The sequence below is a fragment of the Triturus cristatus genome, chromosome 3_2, assembly GCF_964204655.1.
Source record: "Triturus cristatus chromosome 3_2, aTriCri1.1, whole genome shotgun sequence".
NCBI classification, from domain to species: domain Eukaryota; kingdom Metazoa; phylum Chordata; class Amphibia; order Caudata; family Salamandridae; genus Triturus; species Triturus cristatus.
In genome coordinates this window covers 1066795301-1066821301 of record NC_140584.1, presented here as the reverse complement: position 1 = coordinate 1066821301, position 26001 = coordinate 1066795301, and the positions used below count along the sequence as shown (strand labels likewise).

Below are 26001 nucleotides of genomic sequence, written 5' to 3'. Positions count from 1 at the left end.
CTAGGGCATCCACAGCGGAGCTAAAGGCATGACAAGGACAGCAGGCCACAGTTTGTATAATGTCGGTGCACCCCTCCAGATCCCAGGATAGACCCAGTACCTCACACATGTCAAGGGACACGCGTTCACCTCTGCGCACATACTAGAGTAGTGGGAGGCTAGAGCCGAAAATCAAAAGACAGTATACCAGAAACATACAGCCGGGCACTCAGGGGAAGATGACTGTACTGAATACAGGGGACATTCCTGTCCTAACATGGCTTAATTGCCACAGTATCCCTGGCGGAGTCAGTTTACTTTTCTTGCCATCAGTCTCATTATGCGATTCAGCTTGTTTCTAAGCACGCTGGATCTTTGGAACACAGCTTTTTTAATGAGCCTGTTAATAAGGCATTCATATTTGTTTTCCAGCTATAGCTCTGACTGTGGTAGCTCAATGCTCTCTTGAAACTAAGTGTGGATTTGTTCGAATAATCTGAGGTTCTATTGGTTGGCCCTGTGAACTTCCTTCTCCTACTCTTCCTCTGACACTAACCTAGAGGAGTTACGCGTGAAGCACAGAGTGTTCATTCTGTTTTGAGTTGAAATTGGTGGAACATCCTATGAACAGGTAGGAATCATGTGCAGGTAATGTTTTGTATCTGATATGTGAAATCATAACTTTGGTCTTGGTGGTTCTCAGGGTTCCCCTTGGATTCCATCCAGTATTTTGATTTGTCTAAGATCTGGTCGAGCCACTAATCACCAAACATTTGAAAAAGGAGCCAGGTATCACCAGTGCCCAGGCGAGAGCCGGCACCAGCCACGAGCAGCGCATCACAAAAGGGTTTCATGAAGATATGGAGAGGTCAGAGAGGCAATGGGGAGATCTGGAGGGCTTCCCTAGTTACTTTGGTGAAAAGATCGGTAAAACCACCCTAGGTGGCGCAAGAGATTCTCAAAGTATATCCGTAGGTAGGTTAAGAGTGTACCAAGCACGAGTCGGTGGGCACACCCAAAGAAGTATGCTTCAGAGAAAGTGAGGATGGTTAAGAACGTCAGTCAACTCGTGGTCACCAATGTCAAAGAATGGAGCATGAGCGATGGTGTGAGTCAGTCCTAGCCTCTGGAGCCCATCTATTCCCAGCCACACACAGCGCCTCTGTTTCATACGCTATTGCGCCAAAGTCCACACATCACAAAATAATGAAGATTGGAAACGTTAATGCAGGAAAGTGAGAAGCGGAGGTATGTACGCTACTCGCAACCCGTCCTTCTGCACTGGTGCATTTCATCCTCAGCTCACATCCCTATGCTAAGCATATGTTTGCTAGAGATAAAAAAGCATGTGATGTACATGCGATTTCCCAGAGCGTTTGCCACACATGTATTTATCCTTGAAACAGCCTATTCATAATTTACTGCAACATTTGTGGCGTTTGTAGTCGGCGCAGACCTAGCCCGGAGCCAAGGCCCTGACGCCGGCAGCTTTGATGGCGTATTCCAGATAGTCCAGCGCTGCATCTGGACTCACCGTTTGGTACTTTGATGCCAGCTGAACCAGATGGGAGACGTTGGACACAAATGTGGTGCCAGGAGTGAGGTGACGTTTTTTAGCAGCCAGAGTAACAGCTTTCGTTATGTCTGGGGGGTAACTGGTTTCTTCTGCGCGCTGGGCTGGGGGGACCAGCTGTTCACATTTGTCTTCTGGCGCAGTCACGGCAGGGAGGTTCCAATCTGCAGCAAAGGGACAGACAGAGGCGTGATCAACATTTAAAAACATATTAGCATAAAGTACCCTCCCTCTGTTTTGCAGAAAAGATGCTCTGATTTCCTACAGGAACTGAAAGAAGCCAAGACCACCTCTTAGGACAAAGCGCTCGGTCGCCCTTTGTAGCTTTCTGATGTATTGTTCTTGCTCCATGTGAAGCGCTCTATTGCCTTGTGACTATTAGGCGCTATGCAAATAATATAACCACATTAATACATATAAACGTTCGAAGCATCCACGGCCTTGTTCCCAGTCAACAAACAAAAGAGATGCATGTGCATATGGCACCTAACAGCGAGGCAAGAACTTCAGTGAAAAAGCCATTTGATATTATAACCGTTTTAAAAACACTGTCAATCGCTTTTACTTTTACTGGCTGCTATAAAATAGGCGAAACCGCAAATATAGCCTTCTGTTCAGAGCTGCAAGCCTGCGGCACCTGCGATGAGCAGCACTAACCAGCGCTGTATCTCCTGCTTCCGGAAATGTCCTTTACGCATCTAAAGGAATGGGTTTATGACCTCATGACCTTGAAATTAGAGTTACAATTTCATGGACATGAACGGATAAGCTGTCACTACCAGGCAAACCGTTATAAAAGAATTGCCTTTAGGTAGAAAGGGTGCATGAAGTTATGTTATACTGCACGTACAGCGTTCAAACACCCTAAAGCTTCTAGGCACTAGAGTAAAGGACAATTCATCACCCATGGTTGGTCCCACTGAGAGAAGAGGAGTTTTAAGACAGCCTGATGGTACAGCGGAATATGAAAATCCCATTCAGGGAGGGTGGCAAACACACTGACTTGATTCATCAGCTGAAAAGTAACTTCACGAGTATTCCGAGCCCCCACTTTGTATCAGGAGTAAGGGCCGGGGTGGGTTTTATGTTTCCCTCCACCGTGCTATTCACTAGTCGAGGGCCTTTTAGACACACTGGACCTAATCAGAAAGGGACACGGAGTACGTGAAAGTATACTCTTGTAGCACTGTTCTAAGTACTCCTACCTGCTTTTGTGAATCCGTCCTCATGTTCCTAAGCGGACTTTACTAAACCAGACATGCACTCATTTGAAAACATACATGTATGTTTTTCTTACATTTTATGTTTTAACTGAGAGATTTGTTCATTAATGATCTTCCCCGTCTTTTTATTTTTATTGTACGGATCGCTTCAGTTAGGCTCCCTCCCCTTTGCGGACTGTTTTCATGCACTGAGACAATTAGTCAGGCCTGAGGATAGAGGCAAGTGCCTTTTCTAGACCCTTTACAAGAGCACGGTTACAAAAGTAATATTTAATTGGTGGAAACCAAAAGAGAAAGCCACCTTTCATTTCCACCTTTAATAGATCTGCTGACTACCATTTCAAAGTTTGAAGAAGGTCTCCCAAAGAGTTTGGCTAGATAGAGTTTTTGATTGGTCAATGCATGGTGGAAGAGGCACTGGCAGTGACTGGCAGCGTGCACTGCACCAGATGTGATAGGTTTATGCCGTCAATGCCACACTCTTCAGTTGGTAAAGACCTTGTTTCCTCATTGCTTCATGGAAGTGTATGAGGTCATTTCACTGCAGAAAGCTCAGAGCGGAGGCCCATAGGCACAGCACTGCTAACTCTTCCCCTGCAGACGACGGACACTTGCCAGGCGCCGCTGGGGTCTGCGCCTGCATACGTGGATGGGCAACACCGCAGACAAGGGTTCCACTGCACACCAAACAGGTGATGGAGCTCAGGGGAAACAGGATGGTTGGCAGGAAATCCAGGAGGAGGGCAATCCAGAAGTACCCACCAGCAGCCTACCAGCCAACGCCTATGTACAGTCTAGGAGACTCGGACAAGCAGGGGCGTGGGCAAGAGGAATCAGTCCTGCAGAGGGTGGTACGGAATAGGACTCACAGGGCCTCTCGCCATGCCAGATTACACATTGAAAAAAGGATGTGTTCAACATATGGAATCCATCGCGGTGTGTGCAACAGTGAATTTGACTCATTACCAGATGTTGTCACTTTGGGAGGGCCCACATGAACCTGAAGACAAAGAGATCACTGATGAAGCCTCTGTGGGCCGCACAGCGAATCCTCTGGAGCTATCCAAAGCCGCCACGCAAGATCTCAACATTCTTTGTCAGATGGTGAAACCTAAGAAGCTCCATCTGACAACAGATCTGAATAAAGGGTACACTAGGGGAGCTTAAAGGAAGCAGATGCAGTCCTTTGTTCAATCACACTTCAGTCACTGAAGGGTTTACCGTAAATCAAGAACTGACTGGTCAAACTGAACAAATAATGTTCTCACAATCAAACGCTGCACATGTAGGCAAGGCGCCATATTGTGAAGTTGGGTGTTCCTAGGAGCATTAATGTCCCCAATCAAGTACACCTCTGAAAGCCATGAGCAGCAGCGGCTGGCAGGTTTCTAGTGTTCAGGGAGAATCCTGATAATTTTTTCTGATCTGTACATTGTAAACCGTGTGTGGAAACTTCAAGGAGTGAGTGGTCAATCCAAGACCATCTAGTTCTTTAATAAATAATATCCTTCTTTCTAGTGCCCTACCTGAGTAAGGTGTGAAGACAGTATTTCAATAACTGGCAGATTTTAGAGGAAAGAGTTTTCATAGTTAAATGACGTACGAGAAGGCGGCCATTTTCTTGTCGCTGAGCATGTTTTCATCTGTTTCTACATGAGACTCAAGGCAATCAGCCTGCATGGCTAATTCATGCGGACACTTTTGCACTCAATGTGAAGCTTCACTGTGTCCCCTCGAGCTACTTACTCATGTCACTGCTGTCATTGAAGGTGACGGAGCCTCTTGTCGAGGAGACGACTTCCGGCCAGAGAGCCGCCACGAGGGACTTGAGGAGTTTCACCTTGTCCCCTGTCAGCTGGGGGAACACACAGTGATGGATGGCAGACATGATGGCTCTGTCCTCAAGCGTATGCAGTCGGTTTTCATCAGCGTTCCCAGAGACACCGTCTCCTGCAAATAAAAGATGGGTTTACTTGAAAACGCAGTGCAAACGGACAACAAATGCTAGCTAGGGCTCCATATTTCTATAGGAATAATACCCCATTCGCAGCAGCAACATCATAATATGAATTATTTTATATCAAGCGTGTTGCACTGCTCCAATATGCCACTTCACAGTTTCAGCACACTCTGAAGCATTATTTAAAGGACACCCTCATGGCATGTTAAGCTATACCATGAGACTATCCGGCCGCACCCAATCTTCTGGGGAGCTATTTAAAAAAAAAAAAGCATTTGCAATGCATTTGGTCTCGTATTTGTGAAAGTTTGAGTTGCTGGCGCTGTAGTTGACTCTCTTTTTTATTTATTGTTCAGTTGTTTGTATTGGAGTGGATGTATGTATGTTGTTTGTAGTGGAATTATGTGGTTTGAATTGGAATTGTTAGTTGTGCAATTGTGTGGGGCTGAATTGTGTGGTGTGTAGTGTATTTGTTTATTGTAAATATGTGCTATGGTGAATAGATGGGGTGAGAGCTGTATAAAATAGATCTAAATTAGAATGAGAGGGACAGGTAGTTTTTGTATGAAGTGGTGAATGCACTGTAGGCAAAGTAGTATAAATAGTGTGTGAGAAAGAGAGATAGGAGGCGAGAGAACATTATAAATGTATAAAGAGGCTGCGGTTGTGTATGTAGAAGACGGTGAAAGAAGAGGGAGCGAGTGTGTGTATGTTATTATTGTTTGAAAGTTATGATATTGAATTGGTGTAGAAAGATATGAAGCGAACTAATATAAATGCTGGATTAGTGTGTGTGAGAGCGAGATAGTGGTATGAGGGAAAGAGAGGGAAATGGAGAGAGTTGTAGGAGGGTTATTTTGGGGGAGGGGTTGAGTTGTACCCAGTATGAGAGTGTTAAGGTAGGTAGTATGTGTTAGTAGGTAGCAGTATAATTGTGAGATGAGAGGGGGTAGTGGTAGTGCGAGGTAGAGATGAGAGTGGCAGTGTGTGTGTGTGTGGGTGCGTGTGTGTGTGTGTGAGTTGGAGAGGTTTGTTGAGTGGCGATGTAGAGATGGGTTATATTAGTCTTGTTAGTTGTGTAATTGTGAGGTGTGTTGTAAATGATAAGATCTTTTACCCATGTGTTTTGTTTTGGAGTGTAGTGGATGTATGTGGTTTTGAATTTAATTATGTGGTTGGAATTGGAATGTTTAGTTGTGGAATTGTGTGGGGCCGATTTGTGTGGTATTTAGTGTATTTGAGTTGTGTAATTATGTGGTATGGTGAATAGGCAGGGGTGAGTGCTGCACAGACTAGATAGAAAGAAAGATACAGAGGGTTAGGTTTTATTGTACATAGTGGGGAATGAACTCCATACACAGGATCAGAAAGATAGTGTGAGAAAGAGAGAAAGAAGGGGAGATCAGGCCACAGACACAAACCTGCTGCACCATTTAAATCATGACCCTTTGTCTGCAAGTTAAATGCACTTGTGGCTGCCTGTTTAGTTGTAAAATATAGCCATAATCGGTGTTAAGTGGCGTGCCTAGAGCTTTTGGTCCCAGTGCCACTGCACTTCCTGCACTATGAAATCATGGCCCTACTACCTGCTAGAGAACTGCACTTATGACTGCCTGTTTATTAGTAAAATAAAGCAATATTTGGTGTTTAGTCGAGTTATGACAACTTTTTGCTCTGGTGACACTGCACCTGCTGCACCATTTAAATCAAGTCACTTTTAACTGCAAGGAAGAGCAAACACACATAGAGGAAGGCAAACCATTAAATAAGAAGCGAGAAAATGAGAGTGTCAACAAAACTAATCAATGGTAAGCAATGGGTGGGCTCCAAGCCTATTGTAAGTTTTGGTAAGCCTACAAAAAGCTTTCGCCCACAGACACCTAAAAAATGGGCTGTTAGGTGAGACCTAAAAAACGAGATATTGACAAAGCACAATGTGTATTTTCACCTTCACAACCGCATTATCAAAGGTATCTACACCCTGTCCTTTCAATGCTGCTTTGAACGCAGCACAAATATTCTGTGCAGCAATGGAGTACCTTTACAGAGTGTTATTTAAAAAATACATAATAATTGAAACATACATAATGTGATCTAACTGCATTTCACCATTCAAAAAAACTTTGGATTATGAAAACCTCTACTCTATTGTACTGAACTGTAGCAGCATTTATATCGTGTTCCCTGGAATAGAAACACCAAATAGTTCTTAACTTATCCCTACACAACTCCAATCCAGCGATGCAAGAAATCATGGCAGTCCAAGAAAATATGTAAGGCAACAGCTGATTGAACAAAGCACACCCGGGATGTCATCACCCACATTGGAAATACCATAAATCTCCCTGCTATCAAATTGCCTTAAGACATCAACAAAACAGCAATATACAACAGAACTAAACAAACACAAACAAAATAATAGTCAACATTTACAAATTCCTTCCAAACCATCAAAGAGCTTTACAATTTCCCCAAACAAAGCAGCCCTTGTAGCCAGACGTAAGAGAAGACATGGAGGCACTACAGAGTACCTAGGCTAAAACAGATCAAATGACTACCACTGCGATTCAATACTTAGCAGGGTAGATGGTAAAAAGCCACAAAACAACGACAGTTTTAATTTTACAAGTTAGAGAAGACTTGCTATTAGTCATTCTTGTCCAACAAAAACATAGTGGTTTTTTACAGTCATAAGTGGACTATGGAAACAGAGCGATATCTGATGCATTCATCTCATGTAATGCCATGCTGTAATGCTTTGCAAACAGAACACAAGAAGGCAAATATATGAACTAGGATAGCACCATCAGCATTGGCCCAATGTCACAAAAGCCCTCGGATAAAGATCAGCACTCAGCCATGCCGGATGTGCTCTATGAAAGTGTCAGAAGGCAACCCTGATCAAAGGTATGTAGCACATGTGTAGACATTTTAAATAATATCTCTGCTCAATCCCAGAAGGATGCATTAACATGAATTATTATGTCTTTACTGTAAATATCCCGACACAGCACATTCCTCTACAGAATACTAGCAGGAGACTCTAAAGGAATGGAATACCAGCGTGGACACTAAGAAAAAGGGAAATGTGAAAAACATGCAACAGAATAAACAGAATAAAGACTGATCTCTCTCCAGCATACATCTATACAACTGGAGGTAAGCATTCTAAAATGTCTCTTCTGTTAAACAGTTCATCCTCTTGTGCTCTACAAGCTGGAATTGCTCATGAATACACACATTTCAGATGCAATTCGTAAGAAATAAAAAAAATGGGCAATGTATAATGGAAACTGTTGTTACATGTGAAAAAATGTTTTTATGTTTCTGCTGCACTGTTGCCAGCATTTCAGGACAGGGGTTCTAATGAGGCAAAATGAGCCCATGCTAAATATACCAGGCTATCTTGCTCGCTGCTAAACAAGGGGATGGGGATCAGCAGCGTCACGCAGGCTGCAGGGGAAAAAAGAGCCCTACAAGCAGGAAGGAGGAGGAAGCAGCTGCAGCCGGAAGAGAGGGAGCGAAGAGCAGCTGTACAGAATAAAAACAAACTGCGAGGGTACAGGAGGTATCTCCCGACATGGGAGATTAAGTGAACTGGGAGCAGCAGCGAAGCAAGAGTGGAGCGGATAGACAAAGTAGTGCACTGAAGCAAAACATATAGGCCCATAGTGAAAGGATCCACGTAGCAGGGGCAGTCTCCAGGGTGGAAAAAAATGGCCCAAAGTATTCTATTGACCAATGAAAACAAAGGAATGTCTAAAGGCAGACTAAAGAACCAATGGAAAGTGTTGATCGTGTTTAAAGCTCATAGACTGAAACCATATGTCTCAAAGACAGTGCATGCGCTGCCTAGGTGAGACCTAATAAACCAGTTCAGGAAGAGGTAAACAGCTTTACAGTTTATTGAAACCCGCTGCATATCACTAGCAGACCTACAGTCCCCTGCATGCCCTTCCCCCAACAGTCCTGGGGATGTATTTGAACCTCTGCTCCAGTCCCCACCTTCATTTAAAACCATGTGAGAAGGCTGGAGCCAGAGTCACTAACCATGCACAGTTCATTCCAAACCTCAAACACATAGTAGAGGCGACAATGCTTCATTAGTAGTAGTGAACACTGTATAAATATAATTAACAATTACATTAAGAGTATTGTCGTACTCAAGGGAAATTCTACTTCAGTTCCAAGTTAGGGGACTACAGTGGAAACAGCCTGGAAGTGAGCAGCAGCAAATTAATGTCAACTTTAAAGATCTACTTTTCCTGTGCAAGGTCCTAAATTTTCTTCAAAAAGGGCCTGTGAAGTTATAAGTGGTAGGGCAGTCTCATGATACAAATGCATGCACCATGAGACTGCCCATTTAGCGCACAGAACTGCAGAAATATAGAGCAGTAAGAAGTTACAGACATAGCAAACCAAAGGTTGATTGTACTCCGGGGGTTTCAACTGAACAGTGAGCAGAGTGCCTCACCACAGCATGCTCAGAAATACTCTTAATTTACAAACAGCCATAGAAAGTGATTTCAGAGCACCAAACAAAATATTGCGACACAAGGGTGCCGATTGACAAAGGCAGTTAAGAGTAAACAAGGGTACTCCTGTCGTCCTCTTTAAATACTCTGACATGCCTTTGTGAATTGGCCCAAAATCATGGAAAAATGGGAATAAAGTAGAATATTAATATAAAGTTGGTAGAAATAGAGAGGACTCTGCCCCATTTGCATATTTATTAATAGGGAATTAGACATTTTGGGGTAGATTCACAAAGGTATATAGAAGTGAGTAAAAGAGTACTCCTGTGATACCACTCCGTGTACTCAGAAAGGCTTTTGGAGAATCAGCGCCTTTGCAATCAAACCAAATAACCCAAAACTGCAAAGCTGGTTCAAAGATTTGGAAGCTTGCTCCCTTGAGGAAGAAACACACATGTTGAAATCCAGAACAGAGGAGAAGCTGTCAGACAACTTGATGGATGTGTAAGAATTTGTTCACACACTCCAACAGCAGCTTTAGGAAGACAGCGGATTAGTAAATATACCACTATTTACACATTAATAGTCTAATGTAATTAATGAGCATCAGAAGGTTAGGTGATATTAGGAAAGAGTTAATTAAAAGAAACCTGTGTTTGAGTTCTTTGGAAGAATGACTTATACAATTTGTGACTCAGATCACTATGTTTTTATAGTCCTATGACACAGTGTCTTGATACACTTTTGTACATGTGATGCAACAATTATCTCTATTGTTCTAGTTCTTAGCTGCCATGCCAATAGTTGATACTCACCTGTTGTTGAATAAAAGATCAGCACTTGCTGCCTTTCAGGAATAGTAAAGTTTGTAGGTCTCACATTAGCCAATGACTTTTGATTTTATTACAATTATATGTATGATATACTTACTTGTAGGGTCTTACAGCCAGCCCTCCTTATCGATTTGTCTGTTATTGAGTAATTCACATTTTTCTTCCACTATACCATACAGCATGGGGCAGCAGGTCAGCCCATTTCAGCCACTGGATGAATTCACTGTGAGTGATGGCATGCTGCCCTTTCACAGGAGCACATCCACACATAATGTAGTTTCCTACTACGGCAACGTGTGTTTTTTGAGACCATTAACTATATTTTTGCTTTTAGCCAGTTTTGTGTAGATTGACAAGGACTCAGCCGCTTCCCCAACAAAAATGTTTTGCATAAACCATGTCAAAACAAAACAAGCACTGACAAAGCCAAAAGGCCAGAAGCCAGCACAAGACCTATTGGCTTTGCCAATGTTTTCTATATCTGGCGTTAACTAAGACCTTTTGATTTTAAGAAGACTATATATGCACTATGCATATTTATTTAAAGGGGCCTTTTCATTCTACAATCTTCATTCATTGTTCTGTTGTTGAATCATTCACATTTTGCTTCCACCCACCACAGAATACAGTGTGTCCACCCACTTCAGCTATTGGCTTACTAGACTGTGAGTGACAGCATTGGACTCTTGCACAATTTGCACATCTGTATAATGAATAGATTACTCCAGTGCCAGGGACTACTGGTGCCACATGCTTTTACATAATATATATTTTGGCTTTTAGACAATGCTTGTTTTCATACAAAGCATGCTTTCATAGAAAGAACATTCATAAACAAAATAAGCACTAGCAAAGCAAAAAGGACAGCAGCCACCACGTCAGGCGTATTGGCTGTGCCAATGCTTCTTTAAAATGTGATTTATATAATGCCTACCACTTACTGGTATTTTGTATCATTATATTTAAAATATATTTTGCCCCAAACCAGGGAGGGTGATGGCATGCAGAGTGAAAGGGCTGGCAGAGGGGCGGGCCCTCTTCACTACCTCCTGGAAAGCTCCCAACACACGTTTTAATGTTCAGGCGCTAGAACAGATCTTGTTAGCTGGCACCTACTATTTCAATCCATGTTTACTCCTGCACTGTTTGTTCTGTCACGCACTTACATGACACTTGGTAAAGTGGAGGAAGAAGTACCTAGGGAGAGATGTATTGACTACACCGAGGAGAGACAACAACCCACAAGACACTGACAAGCAATAAAAGTCAGAAAGCAAGAAATATGGAATAATAAAATCAGCTCCACGGAGGCAACATCTGAACATGATCAAGGCAGTGGTGATGTGTCCAGGACAGAGTCCCATCTGGAATACATCAGAATCAGAGCACGTGTGAAAAAAGAACTAAAATAAGGAAACTCAGAGTCTTACATATGAAGAACTAAAGACCTTTCTACTAACCTATGAAGAACATGTAACAATGTGTGCATTACATATGTTCTTCCTCCATTACTGATGAGGTGTGGAGAAGAAAAGCACACATTGGAGCAGGCCAGTAAGGTGATATGCATAAGGTACAATTCAACACCACTGCTAAACTATTACAGCCATAATCATGTAACCATATTCGGTCCCTCTACGGATGGATCTAGATAGTTGTTCATGTGCCGAAGAGCTCCTTTTCAAATATATTTTCTTTCTACTGAGGCCTACTTTGGCAATGTATCGTCTCAGTAATCTTCAGATAGCGCTTTCTCATTCTTCCAGTTTTGAAGAACAGTGAGCTAGATGCACAAGGTGCAAAGGTCAGAAAACGTGTTCGCAAATTATTTATCGACCAGTCTTTAATTCTGCGATGTACCACTGTAATAATAGGTTGTACAGCAAAATCTCCAGTTACAGGAGAAGGAAGAACAATCTGCCTTATGAATATTAATTAGGCAGGTCGGTATATGCAAGCCCCTGTGATTGGCTACAGACATAGGGATGGTGGCCTGTAAATGAAGAGCAGACAACCATGCATGTGCATGTATTTCCAACTATGAACATTTCCGTTATTTTTTTATTTTTTAGAGCAGCCCATGTTCTTTAACCCCTTTGCTGATAGGCCTCCCCCGAACCCCCCCCCCCCCCCCACCTGTGCTAAGCCTTTTTTTTTCGCTATTTGGGGTAGTGCGCGCTTAGGCCCCTGTAACTTTTTGACCACATAAGGTATCCACGCCAAATTTGCGTCCTTTTCTTCCAACATCATGGGGATTCTAAAAGTACCCAGGGTTTGTAGATTCCCTTGGAGGGGACCCAGAAATTAGCCAAAATACAGCTACATTTTGTTTTTGGGGGAAAAATAGGAAAAACTGGCTGCAAATGAAAGTGTCTGGGATTTTCCCTGCAAATGTTATCAAAAAAGGGTTTGTGGGGCTGAAATCACCATTTTCCCAGCTTTTAGGGAATGACAGAATTTTGTCAGAAAACCAACATTATTTACACAGTTTTGGCATTTTTCTGGGACATAGCTTATTTTTGCTATTTTTTGTGCTTTCAACCTCCTTCCAGTTAATGGTAAAAATGGGTGTGAAAGTAATAATAAATCCTGGAAAGCTATACATTTTAGAAAAGTAGATAACATTCTGAATTAAGCAAGGGGTCATTTGTGTAGATCCATCAAGGTTTCTTTATAGAAACTAACAGTTACATTTAGGAAAAATTGAAAATTAGTTGAAAAAAACAGCCTTTTGTGTCAACGTTTTCACCTGTAACTTCTTCTAATTATGATAGCTCTTTGAAAGCAATATACCATTACATCCGCTGGACCTTCCTGGTTGTGGGGATATATAGGACTTGTAGGTTCACCAAGAACTCGACGAACCCAGAGTCAAAAACTGAGCAGCAATTTGCAATGGTTTTTTATTATGTTCCGGGTATGTAGCAATTATTGTGGGGAAAATGTATACATGGAAAAATCGGTATGAAAGACACCTATGTATTTCTGAAATGGGAACAAATTATAGAGGTTAGAAACAGTACATATTTGCACATTTTCAAAATTGGGAATACTCATACTAGCATGAGAATTATCGGTCATTTTTCAAAATGACTTCTTTTTTACACAATGTCTTTCATTTGGAAGGCAGAAATGCATCAAAAATAAATAGGTAATAACAGTTGCTTTACAAATCTGAATTACCCTAAGTCTCCCGATAAAAATGGTACCTCACATGTGTGGGTAAGCATAGTGCCCACGACAGGAAATGGCTCAAAACCCAACGTGAACACACCACATTTTCACAATGAAAATTTACCCTTTTTTTGCGAAGTGTCTAGCTGTAGTTTTTTAACACTATCTCTGCCGGCACTAAGGGAAACCTAGCAAACCTATACATTTTTGAAAACTAGACACCCAGGGGAATCCAGGATGGGGTGACTTGACTGCCTCTCACCAGGTTCTGTTACCAAGAATCCCCACATTTCTGTGGTGGAAAGTTCTGGAATCTGCGTGGATCCACAAATATCCACCCACCCCGCATTCCCCAAAGTCTTCAGAGAAAAATGGTACCTCACTTGTGTGGGTCGGCATAGTGCCCGCGACAGGAAACGGCACAAAACGCAACGTGGACACACCTCAATTCCGCAGTGAAAAATGACCCTTTTTTGGCAAAATGCTTAGCTGTAGTCTTTTAACCCTAGCTCTGCCGGCACCTAGGGAAACCTAGTAAACCTATACATTTTTTAAACTAGACACCCAGGGGAATCCAGGATGGGGTGACTTGAATACCTCCCACCAGGTTCTGTTACCCACAATCCCTTGCAAACCTAAAAAATTGTCCAAAAATCCACATTTCCCCCACATTTCTGTGATGGAAAGTTCTGGAATATGTGTGGATCCACAAATTTCCACACACCCCGCGTTCCCAAAAGTCTTATGAGAAAAATGGTACCTCACTTGTGTGGGTCGGCCTAGTGCCCGCAACAGGAAATGTCGCAAAACACAACGTGGTCACACCTCAATTTCGCAGTGAAAAATGACCCTTTTTTGGCAAAGTGCCTAGCTGTAGCTTTTGAACCCTAGCTCTGCCGGCACCTAGGGAAACCTAGCAAACCTATACATTTCTGAAAACTAGACACCCAGGGGAATCCAGAATGGGGTGACTTGACTGCCTCCCACCAGGTTCTGTTAACCAGAGTCCCTTGCAAACCTAAAACATTGTCAAAAAAACACATTTTCCCCACATTTCTGTGATGGAAAGTTCTGGAATATGTGTGGATCCCCATATTTCCACCCACCCCGCGTTCCCCAAAGTCTTACGAGAAAAATGGTACCTCACTTGTGTGGGTCGGCCTAGTGCCCGCGACAGGAAACGACGTAAAACGCAACATGGTCACACCTCAATTTCGCAGTGAAAAATGACCCTTTTTTGGCAAAGTGCCTAGCTGTAGTTTTTGAACCCTAGCTCTGCCGGCACCTAGGGAAACCTAGCAAACATATACATTTTTGAAAACTAGACACCCAGGGGAATCCAGGATGGGGTGACTTGACTGCCTCTCACCAGGTTCTGTTACCAAGAATCCCTTGCAAACCTAAACAATTGTCAAAAAAACCACATTTTCCCCACATTTCTGTGGTGGAAAGTTCTGGAATCTGCGTGGATCCACAAATATCCACCCACCCCGCATTCCCCAAAGTCTTCAGAGAAAAATGGTACCTCACTTGTGTGGGTCGGCATAGTGCCCGCGACAGGAAACGGCACAAAACGCAACGTGGACACACCTCAATTCCGCAGTGAAAAATGACCCTTTTTTGGCAAAATGCTTAGCTGTAGTCTTTTAACCCTAGCTCTGCCGGCACCTAGGGAAACCTAGTAAACCTATACATTTTTTTAAACTAGACACCCAGGGGAATCCAGGATGGGGTGACTTGAATACCTCCCACCAGGTTCTGTTACCCACAATCCCTTGCAAACCTAAAAAATTGTCCAAAAATCCACATTTCCCCCACATTTCTGTGATGGAAAGTTCTGGAATATGTGTGGATCCACAAATTTCCACACACCCCGCGTTCCCAAAAGTCTTATGAGAAAAATGGTACCTCACTTGTGTGGGTCGGCCTAGTGCCCGCAACAGGAAATGTCGCAAAACACAACGTGGTCACACCTCAATTTCACAGTGAAAAATGACCCTTTTTTGGCAAAGTGCCTAGCTGTAGCTTTTGAACCCTAGCTCTGCCGGCACCTAGGGAAACCTAGCAAACCTATACATTTCTGAAAACTAGACACCCAGGGGAATCCAGAATGGGGTGACTTGACTGCCTCCCACCAGGTTCTGTTAACCAGAGTCCCTTGCAAACCTAAAACATTGTCAAAAAAACACATTTTCCCCACATTTCTGTGATGGAAAGTTCTGGAATATGTGTGGATCCCCATATTTCCACCCACCCCGCGTTCCCCAAAGTCTTACGAGAAAAATGGTACCTCACTTGTGTGGGTCGGCCTAGTGCCCGCGACAGGAAACGACGTAAAACGCAACATGGTCACACCTCAATTTCGCAGTGAAAAATGACCCTTTTTTGGCAAAGTGCCTAGCTGTAGTTTTTGAACCCTAGCTCTGCCGGCACCTAGGGAAACCTAGCAAACCTATACATTTTTGAAAACTAGACACCCAGGGGAATCCAGGATGGGGTGACTTGACTGTCTCCCACCAGGGTATGTTACCCAGAATCCCTTGCAAACCTAAAAAATTGTCCAAAAAAACACATTTTCCCCATATTTCTGTGGTGGAAAGTTCTGGAATCTGCGTGGATCCACAAATTTCCACCCACCCCGCGTTCCCAAAAGTCTTCTGAGAAAGATGGTACCTCACTTGTGTGGGTCGGCCTAGTGCCCGCGACAGGAAACGGCGCAAAACGCAACGTGGTCACACCTCAATTTCGCAGTGAAAAATGACCCTTTTTTTGGCAAAGTGCCTAGCTCTAGTTTGTGAACCCTAGCTCTGCCGGCACCTTGGGAAACCTACCAAACCAACAGATTTCTGAAAACCAGACACCCGGGGACTTCCAGGGAGGTATGGCTTGCGTGGATCCCCCAACGTTTCCTTACCCAGAATTCCCTGCAAACCTCAATTGTAGCTGAAAAAAATGACTTTTTTCACACATTTTTGAGTGGGAAAGTTGTGGCATCACCGGGCTCACACAAATTTCCCACCACCCAGCGTTCCCCCAAGTCTCCTGATAAAAATGGTGCCTCACTTGTGTGGGAGGCCCAAGTATCCGCGACAGGCAAGGGTCCAAAACGTAGTGAGGCGACATCAAAATTGCCTATCTTAAAACCACCTGGTTTTGCACGTGGGTCACCTGGGTTTTTTGCCCCGTGCTCGGCGGACATCTAGGGAAACCTACCAAACCCACACATTTCTGAAAACTAGACACCCGGGGGCTTCCAGGGAGGTATGGCTTGCGTGGATACCCCAACGTTTCCTTACCCAGAATCCCCTGCAAACCTAATTTCTACCTGAAAAAAATCACTTTTTGTCACATATTTTTGTGTGGGAATGTTGTGGCATCACCGGGCTCACACAAATTTCCCACCACCCAGTGTTCCCCCAGGTCTCCCGATAAAAATGGTGCCTCACTTGTGTGGGAGGCCCAAGTACCCGCGACAGGCAAGGGCCCAAAACGTAGTGAGGCGACATCAAAATTGCCTATCTCAAAACCACCTGGTTTTGCAAGGGGGGTCACCTGGGTTTTTGGCCCCGTGCTCGGCAGCCATCTAGGGAAACCTACCAAACCCACGCCCATGCCCCCACCCGCAAAAATAACAGCCTTCCTGCCCCCCCTGGGGGGCAGATGGGGCAGTAGCCCCCAATCTGCCCCCCCGGAGGGGCAAAAAGCCCACTAGACGCCAGGGAGTTTTTTTGGGCAAATTTTAATTAGGGTGGGGGCTGCCCAAAACGGGCATGCTAATGCCACCACCCTAATTAAAATTTGCCAAAAAAATCCCTGGCATCTAGTGGGCTTTTTGCCCCTCCGGAGGGGCAGATTGGGGGCTACTGCCCCATCTGCCCTCCAGGGGGGGCAGGAAGGCTGTTATTTTTGCGGGTGAGAGCATGGGCATGCCCGTTTCGGGAGCCCCCACCCTAATTCAAATTTGCTCCAAAAAAATCCCTCGTGTCTTGTGGGTTTTTTGCTCCCCTCAGCGGGACTGATTGGGGGCGAATGACCCCATCTGCCCGCCAAGGGGGGCAGAAAGTCCACAAGACGCCAGTGAGTTTTTTGGGCAAATTTTAATTAGGGTGGGGGCTGCCCAAAACGGGTATGCCAATGCCCCCATCCTAATTAAAATTTGCCTAAAAAATCCCTGGCGTCTACTGGGCTTTTTGCCCCCCCCCCCGAGGGGGCAGATTTGGGGCTATTGCCCCCATCTGCCCCGTAGGGGGGGCAGAAAGGCTGTCATTTTTGCTGGGGGTAGGTGGGGGCATGGGCATGCCCATATTGGGCAGCCCCCACCACAAATTATAATTAAAAAAGAAATCCCTGGCGTATAGTGGGCTTTCTGCCCCCCGGGGGGGGCAGATTAGGGGCTACTGCCCCCAACTGCCCCACAGGGGGGGCAGAAAGGCTTTACATTTTGCAGGGTGGGGGCATGGACATGCCTATTATGGGCAGCCCCCACCCTAATAAATTATGCCTCCATCGGCCCCCCCAGGGGGGGGCAAAAAGACTAAATCACAACCAAAACTTTTGTGGAAACATTGGGTGAGCAATTTGAGCCTAATCGTCCCAAGGCTGCTGACAGCATTCACAGGTGGGAAGGTGTCCTTAGGGGCGAATCAGTTAGCACCTTTTTTGATAACTGATAACGGCGAAGCACATGAATAATGGAGGGGGGCAGGGAAGCACACGGATAATGGAGGTGGTTGGGCGGAGAAGCACACAGAAAATGGAGCTGGTGGGCCGGCGGGGTAGCACACGTATAAAGGAGAGGGGTGGGCGGGGAAGCACACAGATAACAAAGGGGGTTGGGCGGGCGGGGAAGCACACAGATAACGGAGGGGGGGTGTGGGGAAGCACACAGATAATGAAGGAGGATGGGTGGGCGGGTAAGCACACAGAAAACAGAGGGTGGGAGGGCAGGGAAGCACAAGGAAAATGGAGGGTGGGCGGTCGGGGAAGCAGCCGTGACCCGTGCAGGTAAGAGCGGTGGGGTCACGTGGTGGGGGGGATTTTGATGGGCGATTACGAGGTAAAATTAAATAAATAATTAATTTTTCCTGGTCATCGTCCGTCAAAATAGTCCCCCACCCGGCCCCACTGCCCCACTTCTCCACCACTCTTACTTGCACTGGCCGGAAGGAAAACAGAGGTGGGCGGTTGGGGAAGCCCAAGGAAAACAGAGGGTGGGTGGGGAAGCTTAAGGAAAACAGAGGGTGGGCGGGTGGGGAAGCTTAAGGAAAACAGAGGGTGGTCGGGTGGGGAAGCACAAGGAAAACACAGGGTGAGCGGGTGGGGAAGCACAAGGATAACAGAGGGTGGGATGTTGGGGAAGCACAAGGAAAACTGTGGGTGGGCAGGTGGGGAAAGCACAAGGAAAACGGAAGGTGGGCGGTGGGGAAGCACCAGGAATACGGAGGGTGGGCAGGTGGGGAAGCACAAGGAAAACAGAGGGTGGGCTGGTGGGGAGTAGCATAAGGAAAAGTGAGGGTAAGCAAAAGAAAATGTCAGGGTGGGCGGGTGGGGAAGCACAAGGAAAATGGTATGCACAAGGAAAACGGAGGGTGGCCGGGCGGAAAGGCACAAGGAAAATGGAGGGTAGCGGGTGGGGAAACACAAGGAAAATGGAGGGTGGGCAGGTGGGAAAGCACAAGGAAAAAGGGGAAGCACAAGGAAAACGGAGGGTGGGCGGGTGGAGAAGCACAAGGAAAATGGGGAAGCACAAGGAAAACGGAGGGTGTGCGGCTGGGGAAGCACAGGGAAAACGGACGGTGGGCGGGTGGAGAAGCACAAGGAAAACGGAGGGTGGGCAACTGGGGAAGCACAAGAAAAACGGAGGCAGGGCGGTGGGGAAGCACAAGGAAAACAGAGGTTGGGCGGGTGGTGAAGCAACGGGAAAACAGAGGGTGAGCGGGTGGGGGAGCACAAGGAAAACAGAGGGTGGGCAAGTGGGGAAGAACAAGGAAAACAGAAGGTGGGCGGGTGGGGAAGCACAAGAAAAACAGGGTGGGCGGGTGGGGAAGCACAAGAAAAACAGGGTGGGCGGGTGGGGAAGCACAAGAAAAACAGGGTGGGCGGGTGGGGAAGCACAAGGAAAACAGGGTGGGCGGGTGGGGAAGCACAAGGAAAACAGGGTGGGCGGGTGGGGAAGCACAAGGAAAACAGGGTGGGCGGGTGGGGAAGCACAAGGAAAACAGGGTGGGCGGGTGGGGAAGCATAAGGAAAACAGGGTGGGCGGGTGGGGAAGCACAAGGAAAACAGAGGGTGGGCGGGGGGAAGCACAAGGAAAACAGGGTGGGCGGGTGGGGAAGCACAAGCAAAACAGGGTGGGCGGGTGGGAAAGCACAAGCAAAACAGGGTGGGCGGGTGGGAAAGCACAAGCAAAACAGGGTGGGCGGGTGGGGAAGCACAAGCAAAACAGGGTGGGCGGGTGGGGAAGCACAAGCAAAACAGGGTGGGCGGGTGGGGAAGCACAAGCAAAACAGGGTGGGCGGGTGGGGAAGCACAAGCAAAACAGGGTGGGCGGGTGGGGAAGCACAAGCAAAACAGGGTGGGCGGGTGGGGAAGCACAAGCAAAACAGGGTGGGCGGGTGGGGAAGCACAAGCAAAACAGGGTGGGCGGGTGGGGAAGCACAAGCAAAACAGGGTGGGCGGGTGGGGAAGCACAAGGAAAACAGGGTGGGCAGTCGGGAAGCACAAGGAAAACAGAGGGTGGGCGGGGGGGAAGCACTAGCAAAACAGGGTGGGCGGGTGGGGAAGCACAAGCAAAACAGGGTGGGCGGGTGGGGAAGCACAAGCAAAACAGGGTGGGCTGGTGGGGAAGCACAAGGAAAACAGGGTGGGCGGCGGGTGAGGAAAACAGAGGGAGGATGGGTGGGGATGCATAAGGAAAACAGAGGGTGGGCGGGTGGGGAAGCACAAGGAAAAACAGAGGTTGTGCGGGTGGGGAAGCACACGACAAACAGTGTGGGTGGGGAAGCACAAGGAAAACAGAGGGTGGGCAGGAAACACCTGGGCAACGTGGGTAGGCAGGGAAGCGCATAGACAACGGATGCTTGGTGGTGGGAATGCACACAGACAACAAAGAGTTGGATACAGTGGAAGCACGCAGACAATAGAGGGTGGGCTACAAGGAAGGCAAGCAGGCACAAATGGTGGGGGGGCGCCCAAGCACACGGACAACGAATAAGCAGACTGACAACGAAAGGTGGGTAGTGAGGAAAGAACACAGACAATGGATTGAGCACAAAGACAACGGACGTGAGGTATACATAGGGGGGGCAGGTGGGCAAGCACTGGGACAATGGAGGGTGGGTGGGCAGGCAAGGATGGAGAAGCTCATAGGAAAGCAAATGGACAGCGGAGTGCAGTCGTGGATGGGGGCACAAACAGATAAGGGAGTGTAGGCGCACCAGCATGGAAAAGCATAGGAACAACAGAAGGTGGACGGGCATGGATGAGGGTGGGCATGAGCCGATGGAGAAGAAAACCAACAACAGAGAAGGTATAGGGAAGCAAAAGGGCAATGGGGGGTAAGCAAGAATAGCAATGGAAGGTCAGAGGGCACTGAGGAAACAAGAACGGCAACTGAGGGAGAGTGAGGGGAGAAACACACAGACAAGAAAGAGGAACACGAAGTACACGAGGGAAACAGCAGGGAAACACATACACTCATGTAGAGTTCTTAAACTGGCAGAAAAAAGTAGTGCCTGAAAAGGGAGCAGCAAAATTACCCAAGTAATACCTCTATGTTCCAGGGGAGGGACAAACACCAGAAGAGGAAATAAAGCCAAGGGAAGCTGACGAATAAGATAAATGTGAACGAGAATAAAACCAACCAATGGTAAGCAATGGGCAGGCACAAGGCTCACTTTAAGGTAACAACATGTCTTAGGTGAAAACTAAAAAGCCACGGTACAGTCGAAAACCCTAAGATTTTGTGAATCGCACGGTTTGTGATGGCATTGAAAATCTAGCCCAGCTCTTTGCCCTTTCATAATCTAAGCTTTGGTTGGTTTGGTAACATTCTTTATGCGTTCAACATCATTGAGGGTGACGAAGCATTGGTAAGGCAAAATTTCAGGACCAGTAACCAAACTAATTTGGCTCCCATTGTCTTCACATAAAGAAGCAGCATTTCGAATTCACAAAATATATGTTTATTGATTCCCACTTATGTACCTGGGACCGTGTTACACAAAAGGGGCATTTACATTGTTTGCGCTGGGCGCACCTTTTAAAAGGTATGCCCAGCGCAAACAATAAAAATGCACCGTATTATCATGAATGCGCTGCCCACTGGGCAGCCACGAACTCGCTGGCTGCCCTGGGAGAAAAACGGAGCGGTTGCTTTAAAGCGACTTCGTGTTTTCACAGTGCAGGGGGCAACCTGCATACACTTTTAAAGGGGATTAGGGATCCCCTTGCAGGCGGCTGCAGTGAGTGATGGCACCCGCCTGCACATGGATGTCTGGGGGGTCCATAGGGCCCACTTTACGCCCTGCAGAGGGCTTCTATCAGGGGGCGCACTGACAGTGCGCCACTTTTTAAGCTGGTGCACTGTTAGTGGGCCTCCTGAGAGCTTCTTTTCCTTTGTGCCCGTGTCTGCAATACGGTGCAGGCACAGAGGTGAAGAGATTCCCTCATTTGCATGGGGCACTCCCCCATGCAAATGAGGGAACGCCCTCTGAAGATAGCACAGGCGCTTTATGTGCACCAGCACTATAGGTATCACAGAAGGGGCCGCACAAGCGTTTGTGGCCAATTCTGTAATACCAAAGTGCCCCGGGTGCGCGCAAAGCGGTCGCAAACACCCGTTGCGCCCCTGGGGAGCTTGTATGATATGACCCCAGGTGACCAACAATTCCTTGGGCCTCCAATATATTTTGTAATAAAATCTTTATCTAGATTTGGTAAAGCTGCCTTTCTGGGCTCATTCTAGTGCCACTGCTTATAGGTCTCCGCTTGTTATAATTAAATATCAATTTCCCCAGTCCAGGATACTCTTCGTGTGACTGGTCAAGATTCTATGGGTTACTTACTTACTTTGTGCCGTGAGATTCCCCCTTCCCTCAAAGTCAATAATTTGGGGCGTATCTCAATGAAACCATATTGTTGGACCCACAAATTGTCAACATGGAAAATAACATTATACATCAGCTTTCCGGGGTTAAAAGGTTTTACTGACTAGATCCCTGCCATCTTATGAGCAGTCATTAAAGGTCCTGTAGTAAATACCAGAATAGACTATGCGAGTACCATCTATCAGAACATACCAAAAAAAGATGTAGCCACGCAACAGGAATCACAATATGAAGGGATGTGACTAGCTAGGAATGTAAAGAAATAGGGCCAATTTTCTGGAGTACCTAGGAAACTACTGGTAGATTCAAGAGAAAGTAAATTGATGTAGATTACTTTTAAATGTTGCTATGGAACAGCCCCATTCATCAGTAAGGAAATACTATGGGGTCACTTAGACCCAGACGTGTGGTGCACCAGTCTTCTGTGTCAGCAGAGTCCCTTACCTCTGCCGCTTCAGCAGTGGACCGCCTGCCATTTAGAGAGCTCCCCAGCTGCTTGACAGAGATCTCCATGATGAAAGTGCATCTGGCTGTAGGATGTATGTACATTTGTCACCGGGCAATGCAAAGCAAGCTGTCAGGCTGATTAAGCCCAAACAACATTCTATTTGGCTTTTTAAAAAACAAACCCCAAAGTAAAGGGGTTTTGTTTTTTAAAAACAAACTTCTCGATTCTTGGTCCACCATACCTACCCACGGTGACAAGGGCAGGAAAAATCCAAAATGGACTTTCCGCCTTACATATCCAACTCAGTATTAGTAAAAGTGCAAAGAGGGAACAGTCCTCTCTATATCCACCAATTGTATATGAGTATGACCTGGATGCTCTCATTTTGATCCCATTTTAGTTGTTCTGGGGCCAATTCACAAAGCCATGTAAGAGCATGCAAGGCTGCTAAAGTACTTCTCTGCATACTCCAAAATGTCTGTGAATATATTAACATTTCCAATAGATATTTGAAACGCTGATAAGAAACAATGAAGTATTTTGTAAGACTGTATAAACGGTATAAACCTTTTTCTATTCAATATGGTGCTATTGCTGTCGTGTATTACTCGATTCCATGTGTCGCTGACCTACTCAACGCACCCAGCACGCATTTTGTCGTTTATGAAATGTCCTCGTAGCAGATTTTCTTGTCATCTCTTCATGGATTTAGAAAATCATTAAAATTATTAGGACACAATTATGTTATTCATATCACGATCATTTTGACTGTATCATTTGTCTACAATAGAACAATGTGTTATTCTTAAAATGTGATAAACTTGAACAAAAACATAGTTTAAAGCAATTAATAAGATCACAGTATACAAAGGACTCAAGCAACCCTCTATCACTTCAAATTAAATCAAGCCTACCTTGACCAATACCATATTGGCTTTTCAGAGACTGGAGAACATCCTTTGCTTCAGAAAGTAGACTTTGAACCCCCGACATGGACCATCCTGGCTGACTCCCTGCAGAGACAGAAATCAGAAATCTGAGCAAAAAGGACGTGATGAGTCTGACCTTTCAAGTCACAGACAGCTGATGTATGTCCCATTATGGCTGCCGTAGACATTGGGATTAAAGAAAACAGGAAAGCCACCCGGATATTGTTATGTATAGGTCCACAAAATGATCCCTGCACAAAAGAATCTATTTTAATAGTTTCTCTGGACCTTGAGCTAGCTCAGCAGCAAGTATACATACAATGTGGCCCATGCTCCAATAAAAGTTTACAAGTATAGGACCAGATGAGCGAAATATTCTCCCAGATGTGGAAATATACTTCTGTCCATTGCAATTTCACAAATGAATTTACACATGCGCAGAATGGACTGACTGTGTCTGCTGACCCATGCACACGAATCAGTGCCGAGGTAAAACCTGGACTTGGGCCGTAAGGGTTGAAGGTCCATGGACAGGTGCAATCCTAATTCACAGAGGTCACCCACAGGCGAAGGCACAATGTACACATTGAACCTTTGTTGTGGTTTGTTGTACCCAGCCGCTTGGGGGTGACTCCAATGGGTTTAATTCACCTCTAGGTGTTGCTGCGTCTGATTTTTTTTCTGCATTGGGGTGTGATCTGGTTTGTGATTAGTTTTACTTCGCATCCAAATGCTGCTCGTGAATCTTGATCTGTTTTACTCCAACGTTGGGTGATAATTCATGGATTGCATACACATCTGGATGGGTGTGAGCTTTACATGGGCACACGTATCTTGCTGTTCTGATGCCACATGTGATTTGTCGTACCCTCCTGTATATGCTTGCGACTTGTGTTTGCTCCATTCCCTCAGGGTGTTATCTGTGAAATGTTCAGCATCTGGTTGCATCCATCTACCTGCGATGGACTGTTTTGTGTCACTGGTGTGCAGTAACTAATCATCGCCCTTACCTAGTCACTGCAGAAGGATAGTGATCAATCTCACTTGATCCCTAACACCCTCTGCCTGACCTATTGTCACCACGCCCCCTCCACTATTCCACTTGTGCTCTTACTCATCTGTCCCCTCACTCTCTCCCTGATACCACTCTAATACTCAACACCCAGGTGAACTAATGATTTGTCATTTGAGCTCTTCAAATCCCTTAGGAACAGGGAAGTTTGGGAGACACAATCTGCATCTTCTCGAAGCATTTTCACAGGAGTGGGCGTGGTAAGGTTACAGCCTATAACCATACTAATGCAGCATGGACTCTACATGGACCTGAACAGCTTTTTAGTGTTGAAACCCGCCTTGATGAAGAGGTGATAGCATTCATAGAGCTATTCTGCCCAGAAACAAGGCTGCCCTCAACAGATGTCCCAACTATGAAGCAGGGGATCACCATCATTTAAACAATGGTCGCGTTCAGTCCAAGGCTTTTTTGGCCTCTCCACTTCTGACTGCGTTAACTTTCCATGTGATGTGGCCTCTCTCTACAATGTTCTCACGCCGTCCTTCGCATTTCCTGACCACCACCATCCACTTGGGCTTTGCTGAGCGTTCTGTGACTTCACTGTGTCCATGGTTCTTAACCTTCCATTTAGATCACACTCAGTGATTTTACTATATGGTTCAAAATTTCTGACCATAACAATGCTAACTCCATTATTTTCTCTCTGGATGCCTCCAAGTTTCATCAACATATCTTTTCCTGGTTAAAAACCACCCATAACTCCTTTTTTCAATATTGGATCTATTCAAAGACCTGTTAACGTTGTATAATAAGACATTCCTCTTGAAGCCCTTACTTGACCCCAGGATCCTGGACAACTACCAATTACAAATAGACCCTTTCTAGGTAATCTGATCGAAGGTACTCGTTCATACATCTCAATCACTTAATTGAAACAAACTACATGCTGGGTAAAAGCCATGTCAGGATCCATTCCCATCATCGGACAGAATTCTCAATCATCTGAGGACCCAAGTAGATGGGAAAGGGGTGACTGTCCTCATACTAATAGCCTTCTCTGCTAGCTCCCTCACAATCTATCATCATACTCCTGCGCCTTTTTGAGAGTAGAGGCATTCTGTTACTGTGGCCATTCTGCAGGGATGTGTTACTTGCCCACTTCAGAAGCTTGTTCTACCTCAATGAATCCTCCCACTTCATGTGCTTTTTTTAATGCTAATTATATCCAGATAATCCTCAAATAACACAGATTACATTCAGATCATTCTCTAATTGGAACCTCTAT

The 26001-nt window shown here is 45.6% G+C and overlaps 1 protein-coding gene across 1 annotated transcript in view; it reads right to left on the bottom strand.

Annotated features, from left to right (window-relative positions):
- Window positions 1-26001, bottom strand: part of LOC146859134 (uncharacterized) — a 2052335-nt gene that overhangs the window by 1440099 nt on the left and 586235 nt on the right. Inside the window, exons 49-51 of the mRNA XM_085649806.1 lie at window positions 23687-23785; window positions 4522-4725; window positions 1514-1716 (exon numbers count right to left, since the gene is read on the bottom strand). Coding sequence (XP_085505932.1) covers window positions 1514-1716; window positions 4522-4725; window positions 23687-23785 — 506 coding nt within the window. The remainder of the gene's footprint in view (window positions 1-1513; window positions 1717-4521; window positions 4726-23686; window positions 23786-26001) is intronic.